General features: G+C 46.4%; 1 protein-coding gene across 1 annotated transcript in view; it reads left to right on the top strand.

Moving 5' to 3' along the window:
- ENPP1 (ectonucleotide pyrophosphatase/phosphodiesterase 1) overlaps positions 1–23975 on the top strand; it is a 519644-nt gene that overhangs the window by 326197 nt on the left and 169472 nt on the right. Inside the window, exon 13 of the mRNA XM_085611568.1 lies at positions 1297–1428. Coding sequence (XP_085467694.1) covers positions 1297–1428 — 132 coding nt within the window. The remainder of the gene's footprint in view (positions 1–1296; positions 1429–23975) is intronic.

Below are 23975 nucleotides of genomic sequence, written 5' to 3'. Positions count from 1 at the left end.
ACTGATAGGAGCAAGAAGCGGCTCATGCTCTGCTATGTTGGTGCATGGGTTATTCCTGTATGTGATACCATGAAAGGATATAGATCATTCCATCAAGATTGTTAAGGGGGGGGGATAGTATCTTCCTTTCAGAAGCCCTTGGGAGGCATGCACTAATCTTCAGAAATCAGTGTTGCTGATCTGACAGAAAGAGCAAGGGTGTTCCTTAAACCCAGTATTATTAATGGGGAAAAGGAAATAAATCAAATGGCCCCCCAATTAAGACTGTTTATAATTCTACCAGTTGTATAAGTCTACACACAATAAGTGTGAAAGAGGGAGCGGAAATGTGTTGCTCCTAACCCTAACTTGATCAATCGCATATGGGGCTGGCGACAGTGACTCTTCATGGGCAATTTCTTTTCTCCAACACCTTCAAAATCTATATCCACATTCTGTGCATTGCTCACAGTAAAATCAGTTCCCTTCATGTTTAGGCACAGTTTTAAAAGAACTCGGGGGCAGACCAACTCCAGTATAAAAGTTCTCATTTCAGTGTAGACTAACATCAAATCAGTCCTTAGGAATAGTTCTATACAAACACACAGAAACTTCCGAACACCTGTCAGCCAGTTACATATGGTCTTAATTCCAGTGGCAGTGAATAGACAATAACAGCAAGGTAGAAAAACACATTGAAATAAATAGTAGAGTGAACACATAGAAGCATGAATGAAATGCAGAGGTAACTGGGCTGGTCAGAAATCAAGTAGGCACAGCCCCCCCCCCCCCGCCCAGTTCCCCTCATGATTATGGCAAATTGATAAGTTTGTACTTTTTAATACATTTGGGATTTACTACACAGTGTACGCTGAAAGAGGGTATATCATTCAAGGAAATTAGAAATGAAGACCAGAGAAAAGGTGAACCCAGTGGAGTGATCACAGGGGGTGCATTTTCAACAGTTCTATACCTCACTGAGTCTCTGAACAATTATAGGATGGTGCTAAAATTTGGTAAACGTTTAGGAGTTGAGGGAGACATGGAAAGTATTTTGCTTGTACTAAGGATTTGAGTTTTGCTAAACTGGACTCAGGCAATCTGTTATTTTATGAAAAAGAGTGTATTGTTCGCCATCCTTGATCTAGTGTTATTTTAAAGTATTTCCTACATTGGCAAGTATTGACACTGGTTACAAGATAGTTGGTTGAAGTAATATAATATGGTAAGCTACTACTTCAGAAATAATTCAGCACCTACTGTATGTATCCTGTACTAATGCTTCCATGTTTTGAAGATTGTTTTTTGCTTTTACAGGAATGGAACAGGGTAGCTGCACAAAAATAGCCTATTTGAGCTCTTATCTCGACAGTGTGAACAATATTACTGTAATTTATGGCCCTGCAGCTCGTCTGAGGCCCAGCAACATCCCAGAGGAATACTTAACCTGTATGTATTTGTTCTTTTTCCTTATTTTGCCATTCTAACCAGTTCTGTTTTTTAAACATAATATTCTATTCTTGATTTTTTAGCAAAATTTGTGGTTTGCAGGGGATTCTGGGTAAGAAAACGTTGTGGGATCCACACAGGCCACACCTCCCTGAACTCCGCCGGGTGTCTAGTTTAAAAAAATACCTAGGTTTGGTAGGTTCCTCTAGATGGCTGCCTGGCACGGGACCAAAAACGCAGGTGCCCCCCGTCCAAAACCAGGTTGTTTTGTGATAGATAATTCTGATGTCTCCACAGTATGTTTTGGGCCCTTCCCTGTTGTAGGTACTTGGCCCACCCACACAAGTGAGGTACCATTTTTATCAAGAGACCTGGGGAAACGTTGGGGGGTAGAACATTTGTGTGCCCCATTGATCCCACAACATTCCCACACAGAAACGTGAGTCAAATGTGATTTCTTTAGCTAAATTTTAGGGTTTGCAGGTGATTCTGGGTAAGAAAACGTTGGGGAATACATGCAAACCATAACTCCCGGAATTCCTTGGACTGTCTAGTTTTCAGAAATGTCTGGGTTTGGTAGGTTTACCTAATGGCCGCTGATCCCGGGACCAAAAACACAGGTGACCCCTTTGCAAACCCAGGTATTTTTGTAATCGATAATTTTGATGCCTCCACAAAACGTTTTGGGCCCTGCCCCGCCCTGTCACAGTCACTTGGCCCACCCACACAAGTGAGGTAGCATTTTTATCGGGAGACCTGTGGGAATGCTGGGTGATAGGTAATTTGTGCGGGTTTGGTGATTCCACAACTTTCCCACATAGAACTGTGAGTAAAACGTGATTCTTTTTAGCTAAAATGTAGGTTTGCACGGGATTGTGGGTAAAACAACTTTGGGGGATTCATGCAAGCCACACCTCCGTGATCTCCCTGGATGTCTACTTTACAGAAATGTCTGGGTCTGGTAGGTTTCCCTAGATGGCTGCTGAGCCAGGTACCAAAAATGCAGGTGCCTCCCTTGCAAAAACAGGTTGTTTTGTCATTGATAGGGGGCACGTGCATAATTGGTCCGGGGCTCGGTGGCCATCTAGGGAAACCTACCAAACCCAGACATTTCTGAAACCGAGACACCAGGGGGAGTCCATGGATGTGTGGATATCCCAACATTTTCTTACCCAGAATCCCCTGCAAACCTCAAATTCAGCTAAAAAGTCAAATGTTCCCCACATTTCTGTGTGGCAAGGTTGTGAGATCACCACACCAGCACTCATTTCCCACCATTCAGCGTTCCCCTCAGTCTCCCAATAAAAATGATACCTCATTTGTGTGGGTGCCCAAAGCAGTGCCAGCCTAAAAAGTATGAAAACAACCTGCCCTTTTGGACACCACCAGCCAAGTGCTATTTGGGCACACTGCCAGCCAAGCACCAACCAAGCATATCGCCAGCCAAGCGACAGTACATGCACTTCGCCAGTCAAGTAACAGTCCATGCACACTGCCAGCCAAGCACTAGTCCACACACTCTGCCAGCTAAGCACAAGTCCACACACACCACCAGCATAGTGCATGTTCACACACAGCCAGGCAAACGCCAGTAAACACAGACCATCAGCCGAACTCCAGTTCACACACACACGGATCTCTTGCTCACTGTGCCATAGGATCCGAGTTATACCTTACTGACAAGATCTAAGAAGGCAAAAATGACAACTTTCGCTAATGTCTAGTGGGTTTCTGCCCCCCTTGGGAGCAGATGTGCCTAAAAATATTGCTGATCTTCCCCCAAGGGGGGCAGAAGCAGCCAAAATGTGTTCACAAAACAAAAAGGGTGCAGAAAGACAATGGCTACTTTTTTAGGAGGGGGTATTGGCATCGCCCATTGTGGGCAGCCCCCACGCCACTTTTATAAAAATAAACAATCATCCCTGGTGCCTAGTGGGCTTTCGGGGGCTATTGCCCCCATCTGCACCTCGGGGGGGGGGGGGGCAGAAAGACTAGAAATTTGTGGGCGGCTTGGGGCATTATAGTGCCCATTTGGGGCAGCCTAAGTACTAAAATGTTTTTTTTATCTCTGGTGTCTAGTGGGCTTTGTGACCCCCGAGGGCAGACCGTGGGTAATAACCCCCATCTGCCTCCTGGTAGGGCAGAAAGACTCTCCCTTTTGTGTTGAGGGGTGGAGGCATTTGCATGCCTATTGTGGGCAGCCCCCACCCCACTTTTATAAAAAGAAAAAAAAACATCCCTGGTGCCTAATGGGCTTTCTGCCCCCGCTCCCGAGGCAAAAACAAAAAAAGGAAATCCCTCTGCTGTTTACAGCAGAGGGATTAGACGGTGGTGTGCCGAGGACGTAACGGTTGCGCCCTTGGCACACAAATACCACAGCAGAGGACATAACTGTTAATTACTCTGTGCTCAAAGGGTTAATCATGGGTCATTTCTAACTTCTTGTAGGATAGATAAGATACACAAAAGGTGAGGGGAGGAATGCTTGCAAACAGTCTAACCACTGGCAATCTCTTGGGGTTGCATTCCAACCCCTGTTTTTTGTCCAGTGTGCCAATTTAGACAAACCCCCAATGCATATCAATACTGACCCTACTCTTCATGGGAACAATCCATCCCAAACTGCCTATTGAGGCCCCCTCCAACAGAGACCACAAGCAACCCCAGACCTGTTTCTGCTTTCTTAGATCTTGTCAGTGAGGTATAACTCAGATCCTATGGCACAGTGAGCAAGGGATCCATGTCTGGCCATATCCGTAGACACTTAGGGCGTTAAATAATACAGACAAAAAGGTGATGGGAGGAATACCTGCAAATAGTCTAACCACTGGCAATCGATCAGGTAAAATTTCAACCTGTCGTCTTTGCCCACTGTGCTATTCTAGACAAAGGCCCATCTTATGTAAATCAGCACTGACACTGCTCTTCATGGGAACAGTCTATCCCCAACTGCCAGGCAAGCCCCCCTCTACAAGGAACAACCTGCAATCCTAGACCAGTTTCAGCCTATCTAGGCCCATTGGAAACAAGCTACACTCGACTGAAGAGGCCCAATTAGGCCGAAACTGGTCCGGGGTTGCTTGTGTTCCGGTTCAGAGAGGGTCTGACTTGCAACTTTGGGCTGAAAAGTTCCTATTGGAACAAGACCAAGACTGATTTGCATATGGCTGGATCTAATCTAAGAAAAACAATAGTTTGCAATGTTGCCTGAGCCATTGTCAGTGGTTGAACTAATTGCAAGCATTCCTCCCATCACCTTTTATGTGTTTGATGTGATGTCCTAAGTGTCCAAGGCTATGCCTTGATATGGGTCCCTTGATCACTGTCCACTAGAACCAAGCTACACCCGAAGGAAGATGCCCAATCAGGCCTAAACCAACCTTGGGTTGCTTGTGTTCCGGTTTAGAGAATCCTGGCTTGGCAGTTCCACCCGGACTGTTCCTATTGGAGCAGGAACAAGACTAATTTCCATATGTCTGGGTCTAATCTAAGGTGGCATCATGGATAAAAGAACTATGGGTTGGAATGCTACCCTAGCGATTGCCATGGTTAGACTTATTGAAAGTCTTCCTCCCATCACCATTTGTGTGTTTCATCTAGGATAGAAGAGGTCAACACTGTATAAAGTTTTCAATTAATTTATCATTTTTGCTGTTGGTTCCAAACTGGCTCACCAATTGTTGCTGACCGAAGGCAGCAGGATTTTTCTCAACAGCTTACTCAATTATGAAATTCAGGTAACAATCACACTTTTCAACAGGATATTGTTTGTGTGCAGAGGGGATGGTTTCAGCAAGCGTGATATTTGTGCATGATGACACGACCAATTGCTTTTTTGTATAGATTATAATGAAGCAGTATCCTGTGTCAATCTGTGATGAGCTCATTGATGTTTTTTCTGAATATGTGTGTGTGTACCAAATGTCAGTAATGAAAAGTCAGATCGGTTTGTTATTTATTAGTTCCGCTATATCTGCTGCCTTTTTGTTGGCTGAACATAATACGCCGTGGTGCAGCCCGCTGCATCCTCATCCTCACCGCTGTGGGCCACGGTTCACCACTTGGCGTCTCCCACCTCCTTTCAGGCACACAGTGATTTCTTGTCCCGCTTTTATAGTTAGTGTCTTGAGTACTCCTGTGACACTCTCACCTTTACAGTGGAGTACCGTGGTTTAGCCCGGAATGCCTTCCTCTTTCTCTTGGGCACGCAGCAGATATATGCGGTTGCCCACTGCGATACCTGTAGCATTTCGGGCATTATACCCTGAATTAGCCCAGTATCTCTCACCTCAGGCCTGGGACATGCTCATAACAAACATTCCAGCTGCCATTCTCCAGTTTGGGGCCATCTTCCTACTAGTCTTTTCCCCATGATCCAACAGTTTTGCTCCCGAAATGCCTTGGAAAAGGTTTTGTTAAACCATTCTAAAATGGCAACCTTATCTATCTGTTTCACTACTGTTTCCCTATCCAAATCCTATCTTTAGGTATAAAAGGGGAAAATCTTTCATTTCCTTATGTTGTAACACTCCCTGCTCCTGCTGGTGTGTCCTCGCTCGTGTTTGTGAATCTTCACTCCTGATTGATGTATCTTCGTTCCTGTTGGCGCTTCCTGTCCCTATTTGGATTTCATTAGTGCCTTTGTTCTTGCCTGCATTTCTTGTCTTCTGGGCTGATTGTTGCTTGCTGATTTATTCTGGCTTCACCCGTGGCAATCTTCTATCGCCTCCTTTCCATTCCTGGAGTCTCCGCCTGCAGTATGTTATTTTTGCTTCAGGGTTTTTCCTCTTTGGGACTCCTTCTGGAAGGCATAGTCTGCACGTTACATTGTCAGCAGCACTGTGGCTACTGGAAAGGGTTGCCCTTACCTCGGACAGACCAGGACCTGCAAGAACCGGAATTGCAAACCATCCCAATGCACCAAATTTGGCAAGAGAAGTTCCAAATGTGACAGATGGCAATGCCCAAAAACCCATTTTGGTCTTAATACCATGGTGGTTCCTCAAGCATTGCAACCAGAAGGATCTGCAGAGGCAGCACAAGCCCTAATGCAGACTGTCCATCAACAACCTCAGGATTTGCAGCAATTGTGAGAGGAAAATTTAGCGTTATGGTAAGTTCTTGCAACTAGGACATCTGATGTACCAACAGACTCAAGCACCATTCCTCATTATGCTGGTGATCCAAACAAACTGAATGAATTCCTGGATTCATTGACCATCTTTTTTGCCTTTTGTTTAACCCGGTTCTCAGTGTATAGAATTAAGTTTGGATATCTGATCATTGCCTTATCTGGTCCTGCATTGATCTGGGCGACAACCATGGTAGCCACAGAAGGTCCACGATTGTCCAACTATACGACCTTTTTCTCTGCTTTCAAGCAAATGTTTGAAAGACCAGGCTTAGAAACCTCAGCAGAGGAAGCCCTGTAAGATTTCCAGCAAGGAAACCAATATGCTCTGCAGTGCATAACTCATTTCAGACAGCTAGCTGCAGAGACCACTGGGGTGGAATGCACTTTAGTTACTCTTTGTCACCGAGGTCTTCGATAAGAAATTAAGGACAAATTGGTGTATCCCCTCCAGTTGATACTATGGCTGGTCTTATGGATTTGGCCTTGTCAGTTGAACACCGTCTCAATGAACACCGGCTAGAGAAGAGAAAAGCTTGTTTCCAGCAATATACAGGAACAGCACATCCTACTACTTGTAAAATGGATGCTTCTCTGCGTGAAACCTCTCATTTGATAGGAGAAGAACCTATGCAGAAAGGTTTAGCCTGAAAACCCCTGTCCGAAGTTGATCGAGAACATAGGAGGAAACAAGGGTTATGCTTATATTGTGGTTCTTCCATCCATATGATTCGTAACTGCCCTATTTGTGCACCAAAGCCATTGGAAAACGCCGAGCTGCGCCCTCTGTATAAAGGGAGAGGGCGGTATGGTCAGGTATACCTTCAATTTGTTGTTAAAAAGAAACATCAAGCTCTCTTTTTCTCCTACCTATGCTCCTGAGGCTACCCAATGGTACAGAGGAACGAGTATTAGCCCTGTTAGACTGCGGGCCAGCGGACTGTATCTGGACAAGAGCTGCACCACGGAAAACCACATACTCTGCATTCCTAAGGAAATGCCTGATCAGGTGCATACGGTGGATGGACCACCTCTTGTCTTCGGGCCAGTCAAAGAAATGATACTTTCATTATGGCTGACTTTCGGAAGGAATCAAGAGTACTTGTTCTTCAATCTTATAGCCTCTCCGAACCATGTCTTGATATTGGGAACCAGGACTATCTCCTTGTCCTCACATTTTCGTCTACCATTTTGTTACGCTACTGAGGAATATTGGTCACCTAAAGAGATTCCCTTATTGAAGGAAGGAGAAAGTATCTCCATAAATATGGTACAAGGATCCCTGATCATTATCAATTGTATTCTGATGTGTTACAGAAACCCAAGAACTTAATACTACCCCCTCATAGAGAATTTGACTGTGCCACTCTTCTCGAAACTGGGGCCACACTGCCTTTCAGAAGAGTATATTTTCTCACGAACCAAAAAAGGAGACACTGAGGCGATACATTGAAGAAAATCTTTAAAGCGGTCTAATTACATGGTCATCATCGCCTGCCCGGGCACTGCTCTTCTTCGTGCCAACGAAGACCAACGCTCTACGGCTGTGTATAGATTTTATAGGACTGAATAAAATCATAATAAAAGATCTTTATTCCTTGCCGCTTATCAAGGACATACTGTAATCCGCCAGAGTGGCCCAGTTATTCACCACACTAGAACTCAGAGGTCCATATCATCCCATTTCAGTTAAAGTAGGAGATGAGTTGAAGACTGCATTTCGAACACCCCTGGGAAAGTTTGACTATCGGCTCATGCCCTTCGGACTGACTAATGCCCCTTCTATTTTACAAAGATTTATTGATAGTGTTTTTACTGATCTCCTAATCCAGACTGTTGTAATATATTTAGATGACATTCTTGTTTATTCTATTAATCCTGACCTTCATCAGTCACCCGTCACTCAAGTCCTGGAAAGATTCCGCCAGAACAATCTGTTCTGTAAGCCAGAAAAATTTACATTTGACCATTCCAAAATGGAATATTTGGGTTACCGATTCAACAAGACAGGGATTTCCATGGATCCACAAAAGATAAAGGCTATTTTGGATTGGCAATCACCTTCGACCATCCATGAAACAGTGTTTCCTGGGATTAACACATTTCTATGGCAAGTTCATTGATAATTGAGCCCACCAAACAAGTTTTGTTTCCCAAACCTTAAAAAGGGAAAACCTTCTGCAGGGATTTAAGTGGACAGAGACTGCAAAAAAGGCTTTTCATACCTTAAAAGGCCTTCACTGAAGCTCCTATTTTGCGCCATACTGATGCAAACAAGAAGATGATCGTCTCGAACACCCTGCTTTTTATGTATCAAATGTCCTGTAAAATTGCGAGAGAAATTATTCTGTTCTGGAGCGATAGCCATTAGAATAAAACTAACCTGTCGTGAATGGAGATAGTTCTTAATGGGTACTAAAGATCAATTCGAAATCAGGACAGACCATAGGAATCTACAATGTCTTCGCAGTTTTCAATGCCGGAATAGCCTCCAAGCACAGTGGGCCTTTGTCTTCAGCCAATATGACTTCACCATTACCTACATCCATGGTTTTCAAAACAACTAGCAGATGCTCTATTGCGTTGATATCCTTAAAGTCGTACTATTCCTCAGTGAAACTTTATAAAAACACAACACATTATTGGCACTGTTCAATCATTTCTTGACAGGGTTCAGTCAGGCTAAGCAACACTACCCAAAGAAGAATGGAAGAAGGTGAACAGTTGGCTCCACCAGCGTGACAAGCAGTACTATAAGGAAAAGGTATTATTCCTCACTACATAAAGGGTGCTGTTAGAAGTCTTCCAAATGTGTCATAACTCTCCCATTGCAGGAAACTGAGGTTTCAAGAATACATATGAGGTAATGCTTCAATCCTTTAGGTGGCCAACAATACAAGAGGACACCGAAATCTATGTGACCTCCAACCTGTTCTCAAGCCAGGACCCCTCACACCAGACCTATGGGGTTGCTTCAACCACTGCCTGTCCCTCCTGCACCATGGCATATGGTGTCCACAGATTTTATCTCTTCCTTGCCCCCATCTGCAGGAAACCAAGTCATTATGGTGACAGTGGGCTCATTTTCCAAGATACCTCATTTCACCACCCTGATGAAACTGCCTACTGCAAAAGAACTGGGAATGATTTTCATACCGGAGATCTTTAGTGTACATGGCCTTACGCTGGTCATTATATCTGATTGAGGTCCTCGGTATAGATCCCTGTTCTGGAAACACTTCTGCAAATCTCTTTATGTAGAGGTAGCCCTCTCCAATGGGTTTCATCCCCAGACCAACGGTCAAACCGAACTCGTTAACCAAGGGCTGGAACAATACCTAAACAATATATATTTTCATAAATTGACGAATGGATATTTAGTGCAAAATTCTCACATTTCCAAAATATATTTGAAGCTGATATTTGAGTAAATGTTCTTTGCTGAATTCTGGTGATATATTGGTAGTGTCTCGTCAGTGCTTGTTGTGGTGGCTTATATTTTATGATGTATGCAAACGTGTTACATTGCCTGTAGACACCGCTTTTGTGTCTCAAATTTATTTGTAATCAGTAGAATTTGGGCTTCATTGCCAATGACTTTGGTATATGTAAGTTTTATTCCTGGCTTACTCCTAGAATTTAGGATGATGCCAGGATTACTACAAGAGTATGTCACAGCAAAATCTTTGTGTATTTCACACCCACTGTTTCGTGTTGGTCACATAATGTCTGCACTGGTTTGTGCATTATCTTATGCATTCTGCATGGTGGAAATATAAAAGGAAGTAGAGTGTTTAAGTGGCATGCTGACCCCACTATCCCGTTATGTTGACCAGCTAATTTGTTTTAGGTTTGCTGCTGCTTTCTCCCTTAGTAATCCTTTGAAAGGACATTTCATTTTTATTTCAATGTTATAATAAGCCAAGAGATACTCCATATTAGTGACGCAATGCAGCCACCTCAAGGCTCCGCTTCTGTGGCACTATTTGCCTCACCTGCAGCATGTTTTGTAGCTCACCACTATGTCCCAGTGACTGTCCTTAGCAGCTTGCCTTCTTCTGTATAGCTGTTCCTTTGTAACACTGAAGGGTATTCCAGTTGGAGTTAAAAACAGTGTTTCTTGCTGCACAATTTGGATTTGAAAGTAGGAAATTCTATGGCAGTTTACGTGATACGAGATACGTGGTAGGGGTGGAGATGGTGCAGAAGCACAATAGGATGTGTTGTAGATGACATTAAAAAAAGATTTCTGAGAAATAAAGATATTTTGCAGAGAGGCATACATTCTTTGGAAGGGTGCAAGGGAAAAATTGGAAAGTGAGTAACTATATAGGTGTGTTGAATGGCCTATCAACAATCCGAAAATCTGGCATGCTATGCAAGTCTCTGATTCAGACCATTTGATGAGATACACAAACAATTTCAGGAGCCAGGAGAAACATTTGGCCTTCAGTCAGACATGAAGTAAGCCATAGACATTGCTAAAGATGTTGAGCACAGATCAGATTGCAACAGAGGGATGAGGTTATCAACAGAGGATGTTTGTGAAGCTAACCCCTTAACTGCGCCTCCCACCCCTCTGTGCTGAGACCTTGTTAGCTATTTGGAGTAGTTTGCATTCAGGGCTTGTTAGAAATGGGGGTCTCTGGTTGGCAATGGTTTGCACCTTTGTCCAAGTAGGGACCCTTCTTTCTAGTCAGGGTAAGGAGGATACACTTCTAAAATAACCCCTGCTCACCCCCCCTTAGTAGCTTGGCACGAGCTTATCTCAGGCTTATCTCAGAGGCAGTGTGTAAAGCATTTGTGCATGCATACAGTAACTCAGTGAAAACACTACAAATGGACACCACACCAGTTTAGAAAAATAAGAAATTCTTCATCTTAACCAAACAAGACCAAAAACGATCCACAATGCAGTTCTGGAAAATATATAGTGTTGCAGGAAAACCTTAATATTGTAGAAATATAGTCAAAACACAGTTCTTCTGAGTCAGTAGCTCCGTTGGGGGCTACCTCAATACTGAAAACAACAGAGTCTAACAGTTCCAGCTGACCGCGTCGGTACAGGCCAGCTAGATCGTTAACAGACTAGTGAACAGTACCTTTCTTGTTGCGGCCAACATGTTTGTTCAAGTAAGTCGGGACAACCATCGCGGTTGTGTTGCAAAAAATGGAAGCGGTGCAGGGTGCAGTGCCTTCATGATGCGGTGCAGACAGCGGCTAGGTGACAATCGTCCAGATGGCGTCGGTGAGACTGAGGCTTATGTGCAGGGTGAGGTGGTGCTCGATGCAGTGCTGGCAGGTTGCGGTGCAGGTGCTGTTCGGGTCGTGCAGCGACGGTGTCGATGATGTCCAGACAGGGTGAAGTGAGGTGGTGCGGAGTGCGGTGCCCACAGGACGCGGTGTAAGCAACGGCTCGGTGACGATCATCCAGACGGCATCGTTGAGACCAAGGATGCGGTGTGAAATGGCAGTGGGGCCTTCTGCGGTGCCTTCACGACACAGAAACCTGCAACGGACTCAGTGACACTTGGTTGCTCCTTTCTTCTGCAGCTACTGAAACCAATGTTGCCCAATAGAATGGTAAGGTCTTTGCTGTTCCTGAGACCTCTTGAACAGCGAGTAGGCTCCACTTCAATCCCTTGGAGACACTTTACATGCAGGATACACACATAGTCCTCTCCTTGGCAGAAAACAGTCACTGCAGGCCAACACAAGACAGCACACAGCAAAGGGGCAGTATTTCTCCTTCAGCTTTCCCAGCTCATCTCCTTGGCAGAGGTTCCTCTTGAATTCCAGAAGTAGTCTAAAGTTCAGGGGTCTGGGCCCCAACATTTACAACACAAATGCCTTTGTTCTCTGGTGGCAGAGAAGCTCTTTGCCCAACCAAAACCAGTTTTGTCCTCTCTGGTGCAGCTTCCTGCAAGGAGGTGGAGACAGCATTGTCCAAAGCAGACCAGGCCCATTCAGGTGTGAAAGAAATCTCCTCCCCGTATTCTGAATGCAGCCCAGGTCTATTCAGCCCAGCCCTGTCTCATTCAGGAAAGGCAGGACACACATCAACCCCCTGTTAGACCCGGGATCCCTGGTTGGCTGAGGTAGGTACCTTAGGCCAAATAGGGACCCGCGTTTCCATCTCAGGAAAAGGAAGGACACCTTCTGAGATAGCCCCCGCTCACCCCCTTGGTAGCTTGGCACGAGCAGCCATACTTATCCTCAAGGCACATGTGTAAAGTATTTGCAGCCGCGCTCACAGCAACCCAATGAGGACACCATAAATGGACTCCACACGAGTTTTATAAAAACGAGTATACATTTTACATTAAAAGATATACGATAAGACCCCACGATATGAATCCAACATATGCGTATTTGTAATATTCCTTATGGCCGGTTGTTAGACCAGCCAGCCCTTGTAAGTTCTGGCGATATTAATGAGCACTTCTAAACGTTCCACTGTAGTCCTAATACAATGTTATGCAGTTCGTAATGCTAGAATCAGGCACTTTGCAATGGAAAAGTAATGCAATGCGTAACGTAACAATCAGGCACTTTGCAATATAAAAAGAATGCAATACGTAACGCAACAACCAGGTACGTCGTTATGCAGAAATAATGCAATGCGTAGTACACTAATCCGGTAGTTCGTTTTGCAGGAATAATGCAATGCGTAATACACTAATCAGGTAGTTTGTTATGCAGAAATGATGCAATGTGTAATACGACAATCAGATACTCCGTTATGCAGAAATAAGGTAATACGTAATACACTCCAGCACCGATCACGGTCCCTTAGCGGTCTCTCCGCCACTCGTGCTGACTCGCAGTCAGCCTCTGTCAACAGTTGCCCCCAACATGGGTATGGTGTAGCAAAAAGTTCACCGGCCCCGGTACTGCCACTTCTTTGGCAAGTACGGGCTGCGATGCGAGCCGAAGCAGAGGCTCGTGCTGCCGGAATGCGAGAAAGGCCGAGAGCATCTCCCTCCTAGCCTGCACCCCGCCCCAGGCGCCGACACACGTTACCTGGGGGGTGCGACCACACACTCCTCTCCTCTTCCAGCGGCTTTGGCCTCCGATGCAATCTTTGTGAATTCCGGGCAGTGGAACTCGGGCCCTCCCTTGATGAGGTTGGCTCGTGGTCCCGCTCTGGCAACGGCGGGCTTGGGTTGGCGACTCAGCTCCTCCTGGGCTGCCGGTCCGGGCCGCTGACACTACAAAGATCTCAGGCTGCCACAGCGCACACGCACACAGCGTCGCCGAGACTCAGTTTAACTTCGGGTGCACGATTACCGGGCACTCCTCACGTAGATCTCAGGCTGCACGAACCACACACACACACACACACACACACACAGCGTCGCTGAGACTCACTTTAACTCCGGGTGCACGATAACAAGGCAATCCTCACAAAGGTCTCAGGCTGCACAAAGCACACGCACGCAGCGTCGCTGTGACTCACTCGGATTCCGGGTGTGCACGTCAACAAGGCAATCCTCATGAAGGTCCCAGGCTGCACAAAGCACACACACACAGCGTTGCTGAGACTCACTTGGATTCCGGGTGTGCACGTCAACAAGGCAATCCTCACGAAGGTCCCAGGCTGCACACGCACACGCACACAGCGTTGCCGAGACTCACTTGGATTCTGGGTGTGCACGTCAACAAGGCAATCCTCACGAAGGTCCCAGGCTGCACAAAGCACACGCACACAGCGTTGCTGAGACTCACTTGGATTCCGGGTGTGCACGTCAACAAGGCAATCCTTACGAAGGTCCCAGGCTACACAAAGCACACGCACACAGCGTTGCTGAGACTCACTAAGGTGGAAGAATCTGGACAGACCATCAGCATTGGCGTGTTCTGTTCCAGGGCAGTGTTCCACAGTGAAGTCCATTCCCTGTAGGGAGATGGACCACTTCAACAGTTTTGGGTTCTCATCCCTCATGTGGATCACCATCTGAGGGGCCTGTGGTCGGTGTGAGCCAGGAAGTGAGTCCCAAACAAGTAGGGCCTCAGCTTCTTCTGCGCCCAGACCACAGCAAAAACTTCCTTTTCAATTGCACTCCACCTCTGTTCCCTGGGAAGTAGCCTCCGGCTAATGAAAGCTACTGGTTGGTCCAAGCCCTCGTCATTAATTTGTGAGAGTACCGCTCTCACACCATGCTCTGAAGCATCTGTCTGCACTACAAATACCTTGGAGAAATCAGGCGCCTTGAGCACGGGCGTCGTGCACATGGTAGTTTTCAGAGCATCAAAAGCGGTCTGGCAGGCATCAGTCCAGATCACCTTCTTGGGCAGTTTCTTTGATGTCAGTTCTGTCAAGGGGGCATCAATGGTGCCATACCCCTTCACAAACCGTCTGTAATACCCAGTGAATCCTAGAAAGGCCCTCACTCATGTCTGGGTCTTGGGGGGGGTTCACAGGCCAGGATGGTATCAATCTTTGCCTGTAGGGGCGCCACCTGGCCGCTCCCTACCTGGTGTCCTAAGTACACCACAGAACCCTGCCCTATCTGACGCTTACTTGCCTTGATAGTTAGGCCCACCCTCTGCAAGGCCGTCAACACTTCAGAGGTATCGGAAATGTTCCTCCCAACTGGAGCTGAACACAGCAATATCGTCCAGGTAGGTGGTGCTGAATTCCTCCAGCCCACTCAGCACCTGGTTCACCAGTCTCTGGAAGGTGGCAGGGCATTCTTTAAGCCAAAGGGCATAACCCTGAACTGGTAGTGCCCCTCTGGCATTCAGAACGCTGACCTCTCCTTGGCCCCCTCGGTCAAGGCAATCTGCGAGTAGCCCGACGTGAAGTCAAATGTACTGAGGTACCGGGCAGCTCCCAGCCGATCCACAAGCTCATCAGCCCTGGGGATGGGGTGAGCTTCAGTCTTAGTGACCGCATTGAACCCACGGTAATCCACACAGAACCGAAGTTCTGGGGTGGCACCAGGCACAGCAGCTTTTGGCACAAGGACCACTGGGCTAGCCCAGGGGCTGCTGGATGGCTCAATCACCCCCAGCGCCAGCATCTTGGAAACCTCTTCCTTGATGCTGGTCCTGACCTTATTAGCTACCCTGTAAAATGTTTGTTTTACAGGCAGACTGTATCCAGTGTCCACATCATGGACGCACCTATGGGTGACTCCTGGGGTCAGGGAGAACATGGAGGCGAACTGACCCAATACCTAGCGACAGTCCCTCTGCTGTTCCGGGTTCAGGGTAGGCGAGAGGTTCACCCCATCCACTGACCCATCCTTCTCCTTGGCTGACAGGCGGTCAGGAAGAGGTTTACTCTCCTCTTCCACCCCGTCATATGTAGCCAAGAGCATGGTCACCTCAGACCTCTCTAAGTGGGGTTTGAGGCGGTTCACATGGAGGACACTCAAAGGGTTCCTAGGAGACCGTAAGTAAACCAAGTAGGTCACTTCGCTCCTGCGCTCCACCACCTCATAAGGCCCAGTCCACTTGTCCTGGAGTGCGCAAGGCTCCACTGGTGCCCTCACCCACACTCTCTGCCCAGGTTGAAACTCGACCAGAGTGGCATTCTGGTCATACCTCTGTTTCATGTCTTCCTGGCTGGCCTCAGCCTCTCAAAGGTCTTGGCCTGCCCCAAATGTCCTGCAAAAGGTACATCATGTGCCAACCCCAGTAGGAAGGCTCTGAAGCGCTGGGGTACCACCAGCGCATGGGCTGACCCAGGCTCAGCAACCTTAGGCTCACTATATATAGGAGATCATTCTCCCAGTAAATCAAGTGTGGTCCAGACTGATCACCTGCTGCCTGGTTGGCTGCCTGTTGCCGCAAACCTACAAGAGAAGGGTACTTCTTCTACTCCTCACAGAATTCCTCCCTGGAGAGCCCTCCTTCCTGCTGCCATTCGGTCAGCCCCGGTAGGTCCCCCATTTCAGCCACTTGCTCCTCCGCAGGCTCCAGGGCATCCCCCTCAAAGGGTGCCTCCTCCGGGACCGTGGGAACTGTGGGGGCCAGTTTCCTGCGCCCCCAGCCTCTTCTCTTCACGGCAAGCACCTGGGCCACTGTTTCAGGCTCCAGGTTCTCTTGAACACCTTTACTGGCTGCCATAGACCGAATGGTCACACAAGCCCACTCAGGCAGACCCAACATCTCCAAATGCGCCTGGCGCTCCACCTCCTTCCAGGGGGAACTCTCCAGGTCATTCCCTAGCAGACAGTCTACAGGCATGGACGGACTTACAACGACCTTCAAGGAACCTGAGACCCCCCCCCCCACTCAAAGGGAACCAGCACCACCTTGCAGAGGCGCACTGAGTTGTCTGCTGCAACTACAGGGGGGAGCACATCAGGAATTACCTGCTCTTCAGACACCCACTGACACCTGACAGATGTCAAACTGGCTCCGGTGTCCCTCAGAGCCTCCACCCTCCTTCCATTAATGGTCACCCACTGCCTGTATTTCTTAGTACTCTCAGGTAGAGAGATTTTCTGGACCATCTCTCGATCTCCTAATGAGACCAGGGTCATAACTGCTTGCTCCTCCCCATTCCAAGGACTCAATTCCTCCCCCAACGCTACACTACACCACTTTCTTGAAGTTCCTGAATTTCTGCCTGTACTGTTCAGGAGTGAGCCCATACATGAGGCATAAAGCCTCCTTCATGTTGGCGTAGGTTAGGGTTCCCGCCCTCTCTAAAGGGGGTAAAACATCCCTTCCATTATCCTCAAAGTTTTTCCCTAGGCCTGCCCCCCAATGCTTCTCAGGCACCTCATTCATCCTCAGTGCGATCTCATGTGCCGTGAACCACGCATATATATCATCACCCCTCTGGTAATCTCGCAAGTCTTTGGGAATGTACACCTTCCCCACTGGCACTGGTTGTGTGCTGCCACCATTCAAACTGGACTCTGCCTGTTTAATATTAATGTCCAGTTCTCTCATGCTTAACTCATGAGATAAGGGAATCTTTTTCTCTTCCAAGGCGAGAGCGTTCCTGCTCTCCTCTCTCGCTTTTCACTTTCAGTGAGCAGCTTCTTCTCTTCTGCTTGAGTTTTAAGTTTTAAAACCCCCAACTCATGCTCTCTGACCCTTTTGGTTTTCCTCCAGCTCCTCTGGTGAAAAACTCCTCCCTGATTGGCTACTACCAGCCCCTGAGGCTGGTCCCTCCACTGGCAAATCCTGTGAACCAAATCCATTCTCTGGGTCATCCTCATCCACCTCAACATCACCCACCTCCTGAGCGCCTTTGGCTTCCCACCAGGCCCTCAAGGCCATTTGCAGCTCCTCCTTCTTGGCGCTACTTTTCATGGGACATCCGAAAGCTCTGCAGAATTGCCTCAATTGATCAACTTTGTAGGTAAGCAATGCCTCAATGTCGAACTCTAATTCTGCAGCCTCACTGGCTACATGACTCCTCTGAGACATAATGTGTGGCTTAAAGGTCGCTCAGAAATAGAACCAACAAATCACAATATGTGGTTGCGTCGTGGTCTGTGCTAAACTTGTGATGTACATCAATCACTGTGAGTGAATTTGCAAATACACATTCAACTCCCAAATGCTGACCACCAAATGTTAGACCCAGAATCCCAGGTTGCACAAAGCACACGCACACAGCGTCGCTGAGACTCACTTGGATTCCGGGTGTGCACGATAACAAGGCAATCCTCACGAAGGACTCAGGCTCCAAAAAGCACTTGCACACAACGTCGCTGAGACTCGCTCGGACTCTAGGTGCCCACAATTACAGGGCACTCCTTATGAGGGTCTCAGGCTGCAAAAAGCACACGCACACAGTGTTGTTGAGACTCTCATGGAAACTTTTGTGTTCTTGAGTTCCGCAAAAGGGACCCAACTCACCTCGGGCCCTTGGGGATAAATTACTTCAGGACACAGCACAGCAACGTCCTTTCAAACAGGGGGACACATCACACAGCAAAGTCCCTTTAGCCTTTCCTTGGTTAAAACAGAAAACTGCAGGCCAGCCCCAGAACACACAGCAATGATCAGTCCTTTCCTTCAGTCTCTTCAGTTGTTTCTTCATTGGCAAAAGTTCCTCTTGACCACGAAGTAGCTCCAGTCTTGTTCAGTCGTGATCAAGCCATTCTCCAAAGTTCAGGGGCTTCTGCTCTCATACTTATACCCCTAAATGGCTTTGAAGTCTTTGTGTTCAGGGGGGCATTGACCCATGTTTAAACCAGTTCTGGTTGCCTCCCTGCCAGTGACACCTTCTTCCTTTGATTAGTGGAGGTCTGGATTCTCAATCACTCAGCAGGAGATGGGACAATTGATTTATGGCAGCAACCCAGGCCTCTTCACCTCAAAGGGCTACTCCTCCCCCTACACTCCAGATGCAGGTCAGCCTGTTGCTGTCTCACCTCCTCCCCTGGGTCAAGACATTGCCCAGATCCTATTACTTTTAAATCCAAACAGTCAATCCACAACCAGGCAGAGCCACACAGAAATGTTGGAGCACAAAAACCCAGCCACTTCTAAAAGAGTGGCTTCTAAACACATAATGCAAAAACCACCTTCATAAAAAGATGTGTTATTACATGGTGAGTTCAGGCACACTAAACCTCACCTCTCCATCTTAAGCCTTTGAGAAGATAGGCTGGAAAACATATTACACAGCCTCCCCATTCTGTCCTATGAGCAAGATGGCCTTTTGACATTGAAAAACAACATGGAAATTATTTCACTGTCAGGACATAGTACACACCTTCGTACATGTCCTACATTTCACATGCACCGCACCCTGCCCAGGGGGTACCCTGGACTTACAATAGGGGTGTCTGATGTGCATAGACAGGGAAGGGTAAGGTCTGGCAAGTGTGTGCATGGCAGTTTAACAAACTGTGCGCAGGCACTGCAATGGCAGGCCTGAGTTCCCTCTTTAAGGCTACTTGTGTGGGTGGCACAATCAGTGCTGCAGGCCCACTAGGAGCATTTGTATTACCAGCCCTGGCACACATAGTGCACTTTACTAGGGACTTTACTAGTAAGGCAAACATACCAATCATGGACAGCCAATTACCATTACACTTTACACAGGGAGCACTTGCGCTTTGACACTGATCAGCAGTGGTAAAGTGCTCAAAGCAGTCAAAAATAGTGGAGGTAGAGGTAAAAAGACAGGGGGAATCACGCCAAGAATTGCTAGGTCTAACACCCCCTCCCACCCCTGGGGCTGTCTGAGAGACTGCACATCCCCAGCCCCTGTCCCTCCAAAGCCAGACAGTCAATCCACAAACCAGCAGAGGCACACAAGATGGCTCAGCAAGACAAATCATCTTTACTAAAAGATGCATTTTTATTTTCTGAGTTCAGGCATACTAAACTCCATTTTTCTATTTTGTCCCAATGGGAAGTTATATTTATAAGATGTTATAAATAAAGTCCCATTCTATCCAATGGGACAGATGGCTACACTGTATTTCACTATCAGGACATGTCACACACCTCAGTACATGTCCTATTGTGCACTGTACTAGGGACTTACCAGTAAATCAAATATGCCAATCATGGAAACACCAATCCATCATAACAATTTACAGGGAGAGCATATGCACTTTAACACTGATCAGCAGTGGTAATATGCCCAGAGTCATAAAACCAACAAAAACAGGTCAGAAACAGAAGGCCAAAAAGGAAAAAGTTTGGGGATAAACCCGCTGGACAAGCCAGGCCTAACAGGGCTGCATACCTTTTCTTCCACACAACTTATCCATGCCAAAATTACATCACCTTTTTCCACAGTTTGTGGATTCCGCTAGAGGGCACTGAGAAAAATATCTAAAATGTAGCTACATTTTAAGTTTTTTTTTTAGAAAAATAGGGAACAAGTGCTTAGAAAAAAGTATCTATTTTTTTCCTAAAAATGGCATCAACAAGCTTTCAGGAACATGCAGAGCTGAATAATACAATCTAATATTGTACCACAGTTTTTGCATTTTTCCTATTTTTGTGCTCTCAACCTACTTCCGGTTTGTGGTGGAAACCAGTATGAAACCCATGGGTAATCCAGGAAAGCTATAGATTTCTGATAAGTCTACAACATTCCAGATTCATCAAGGGGTCATATGTGTAGATCCCTCTAGGTTTTGCCAAACAAAACAGCTGTTGAAATACAGAAATCTTGAAAATGAGTAGAAAACAAATGTCATTTGTGCCAGAATTTTCAACTGTAATTTTTTGTCACAATGGCCAATTTACAAAAACAATGTACTGGTATGTCCGCTAGACCCTTCTGATTGCAGAGACATATAGGGTTTATAGGTTCTTTGAGAAACCAAGGTACCAAGACCGAACAACTGAGCTGCACCATAGAATGTTTTTTCCTTGTGTACAAAGTATTGACCAATTAATATGGTGAAATATGTAAGGGTGAAAAAAGGGCATCAAGGAAACCTATGTATTTCTGAAATGGGCACAGGATACGGAGTTTAAGAGCTGTGGCTATTTGTGCTATTTGTACTTTTCTGAATTTGTGGTTACCCGTACTAGCATATGATTTAGAGGGTATTTTTGTCAAAATGTGTTCTTGCTTACATTTGAAAGACATAAAGGCAGCACAATCCAGTTGGTGATAACAAAGGTTCTACTATTCTATGCTTTCCTATGTCTACTGATAAATATGGTACCTCACTTGTGTGAATAAGCTGAGTGCCAGCGAAAGGAAACGGGCCAAACACAACATGGGCGCATCACATTTGCCACTGAAAATGGTCTCTTTTTTTCCAATGTGGGTAGCTGTCGATTTTGGACCCTCGCTCAGCCGGCACCTAGGGAAACCAAGGAAACCTGTACATTTTTTAAAACTAGACAGGTAGAGGGATCCTGGATGGCGTGACTTGCTTGCTCTCACCAGGTTTTTTCCCCAGAATGTCTTGCAGACCTCAAACTTTGACTACAAAAGCACATTTTCCTCACATTTCTGTGATGGAAAGTTCTGGAACCTGTGGAGAGCCATAACCTTCCTTCCACCCTGCTTTCCTCCAAGTCTCCTTACTTGGTGGGTAAGCCTAGTACTAGCAACAGGAAACGGCCCAAAATGCAACCTGAATAGATAAAAAAATTTCCAGTCAAAACTGACCCTTTTTTTTTTCCAAAGCTGTGCATGTTGGACCCTAGCTCAGCTGACACCTAGGCAAACCTAGCAGACTAGCACATTTTTTAAAACTAGACGCCTGGAAGAATTCAAGGCGGAGTGACTTGCTTGGCACTCACCAGTTTTTTTTTTTTTTACCCTAAATCCCTTGATGAACAAAACTTATCCTCCTCACATTTCTGCGATGGAATGTTCTGGAATCTTCAGGGAGCCACAAACTTCCTTCCACCAAGCATTCCAGCAAGTATCCTGATACAAATGGTACCCCACTTGTGTGGCTACGATTAGTGGCCATGACCGGAAATTGTCAAAACACAACATGGATACATCACATTTTTCCACTCAAAACTGACCCTTTTAGGCAGGTTTAGAGAACCCTGATCCACTGTGCACAAGACGCATCAAGGGGCCCTGGCTGGCATGGGAGTGGGTTCTCTTCAGCCTGGAGGATGAAGACTGGGCAGAGGCTCTGGCCTTCCAGAGACTTGCGGCAATCGCAGTTTGATTCCTACTCATTCACCTGCATTATCTCCACTAGACCTACCCTACGAGGCACAAACTCTGGAGGATGGCGGCTATTGACTCTCCCTCCTCACTCCATTGCACTACCCTGAAAGGGAATTTCATACACACCATATGGTCCTGCAAGAAAGTGGAACCATTATGGAGGCAAGCGGTTGTTAGCTTGAGCACTGTATTGGGGTTTGATCCAAAATTGGGTCTCTTGCACATCACGGCTGATCTAGATCTGCATCAGCATGGCCAAACACTCCTGTTCTTGGGCTTCACTGTCGCCAAGAAGGACATTGCTTGTAGATGAACAGATGGGGATCCACCCTCGGTTTACTCCAGGTGGGAGGGTCTTGACATGGGTAGGGAGATCCCTGTGTATGTAGCCAGGAGTTGCTCCCCAAAACATACCAAAATTTGGAGGTGATGGGCCACTTAAAGGGGTATCATTCTTGACTCAGAACAAAGCCAGTCATAGATGTGGAAATTCAGGCTAACAAGGGCTGCCACATAGTTTTTCCTCTTACAGATTTGTGGGCGTATTGGTGGGGAGGGAGCACTGTGGGAGAGGCAAGAGCACTGTATGCTATGATTTTTTCTTGTTTTGTTTCTTGCAATATTGAAAGTATTACAATATTTATTTTTAAACTGACTCTTTTTTGGGAAAGTAGGTACTTTTGGATTTTGGGCCATAGCTCATCCAATACCTAGGGAACCTAGCGCACGTGCACATTTTTTAAAACTAGACACCTGGGGGAATCCAGGGTAGGGTAACTTGTGTGGCTCCCACCAGGTTGTTTTACCCAGAATTCGCTTACAAACCTCAAGTTTGATTAAACAAACCCATTTTCCTGATATTACTGCAATGGAAAGTTCTGGAATCTGTGGGGACCCATAAACTTCCTCCCACTCAGCATTCACCTAAGTCTCTCGATAAAAATGGTATCTCACTTGTGTGGTTAGGCCTAGTGCCCACAACAGGAAACTGCCCAAAACACATCATGGATACATCACATTTTCCCACTCAATTTGACCCTTTTTTTGTAAAGTGGGTGTGGATTTTGGGCCCTAGCTCTGTTGGCACCTAGGGAAACCTAACAGACTTGTACATTTTCGAAAACTAGACACCTGGTGGCGCTCACCAGTTCTTATTGGCCAGAAGGACTTACAAACCCAAAACTTTGACTAAACTAAAAAACACATTTTCCTCATATTTCTCCGATGGAACGTTCTGGAGTCTGCAGGAAAACACAAACTTCTTTCACCCAGCATTCCCCCAAGTCTCTCAATAAAAATGATACCTCACTTGTGTGGGTAGCCTAGTGCCCGTGACAGAAAAGGGCCCAAAACACAACATAGATGCATCACATTTGTAAGTTGAAAACATACCTCTTTTTTTGCAATGTGGGTAGCTGTGGATTTTGGACCCTAGCGCAGCGTGCACCTAGGCAAATCTTAGAAAACATGAACATTTTTGAAAACTAGACAACAAGTTGGGACCATGGGCGTGTGACTTGCTTGGCTTTCACCACGTGATTTTACCCAGGAGCCCATTGCAAATGTCAAACTTTGGTAAGAGCAACATTTTCCTAAAAGTTCTGGAATCAGCAGGGAGCCACACATTTCCTAACACCCTGAGTTCCCAGTCATCTCCCAATAAGAAAGGTACTCCACTTGTGTGAGTGTGCCAAGAGAGAACACAAAAGGCCCTAAATCGCTTAGTTAAGAGAGAAATAATAGGGGAAGCTGCTGTATTTGGGGCTGTGCTGTGGCGCCTTCCATGCAAACCTATGAACCGCAGACATTTTTGAAACCTAGACACAGGGT

Source organism: Triturus cristatus, chromosome 6, assembly GCF_964204655.1.
Source record: "Triturus cristatus chromosome 6, aTriCri1.1, whole genome shotgun sequence".
Taxonomy (NCBI): Eukaryota; Metazoa; Chordata; class Amphibia; order Caudata; family Salamandridae; genus Triturus; species Triturus cristatus.
This window is presented reverse-complemented; position numbering and strand designations above follow the sequence as displayed.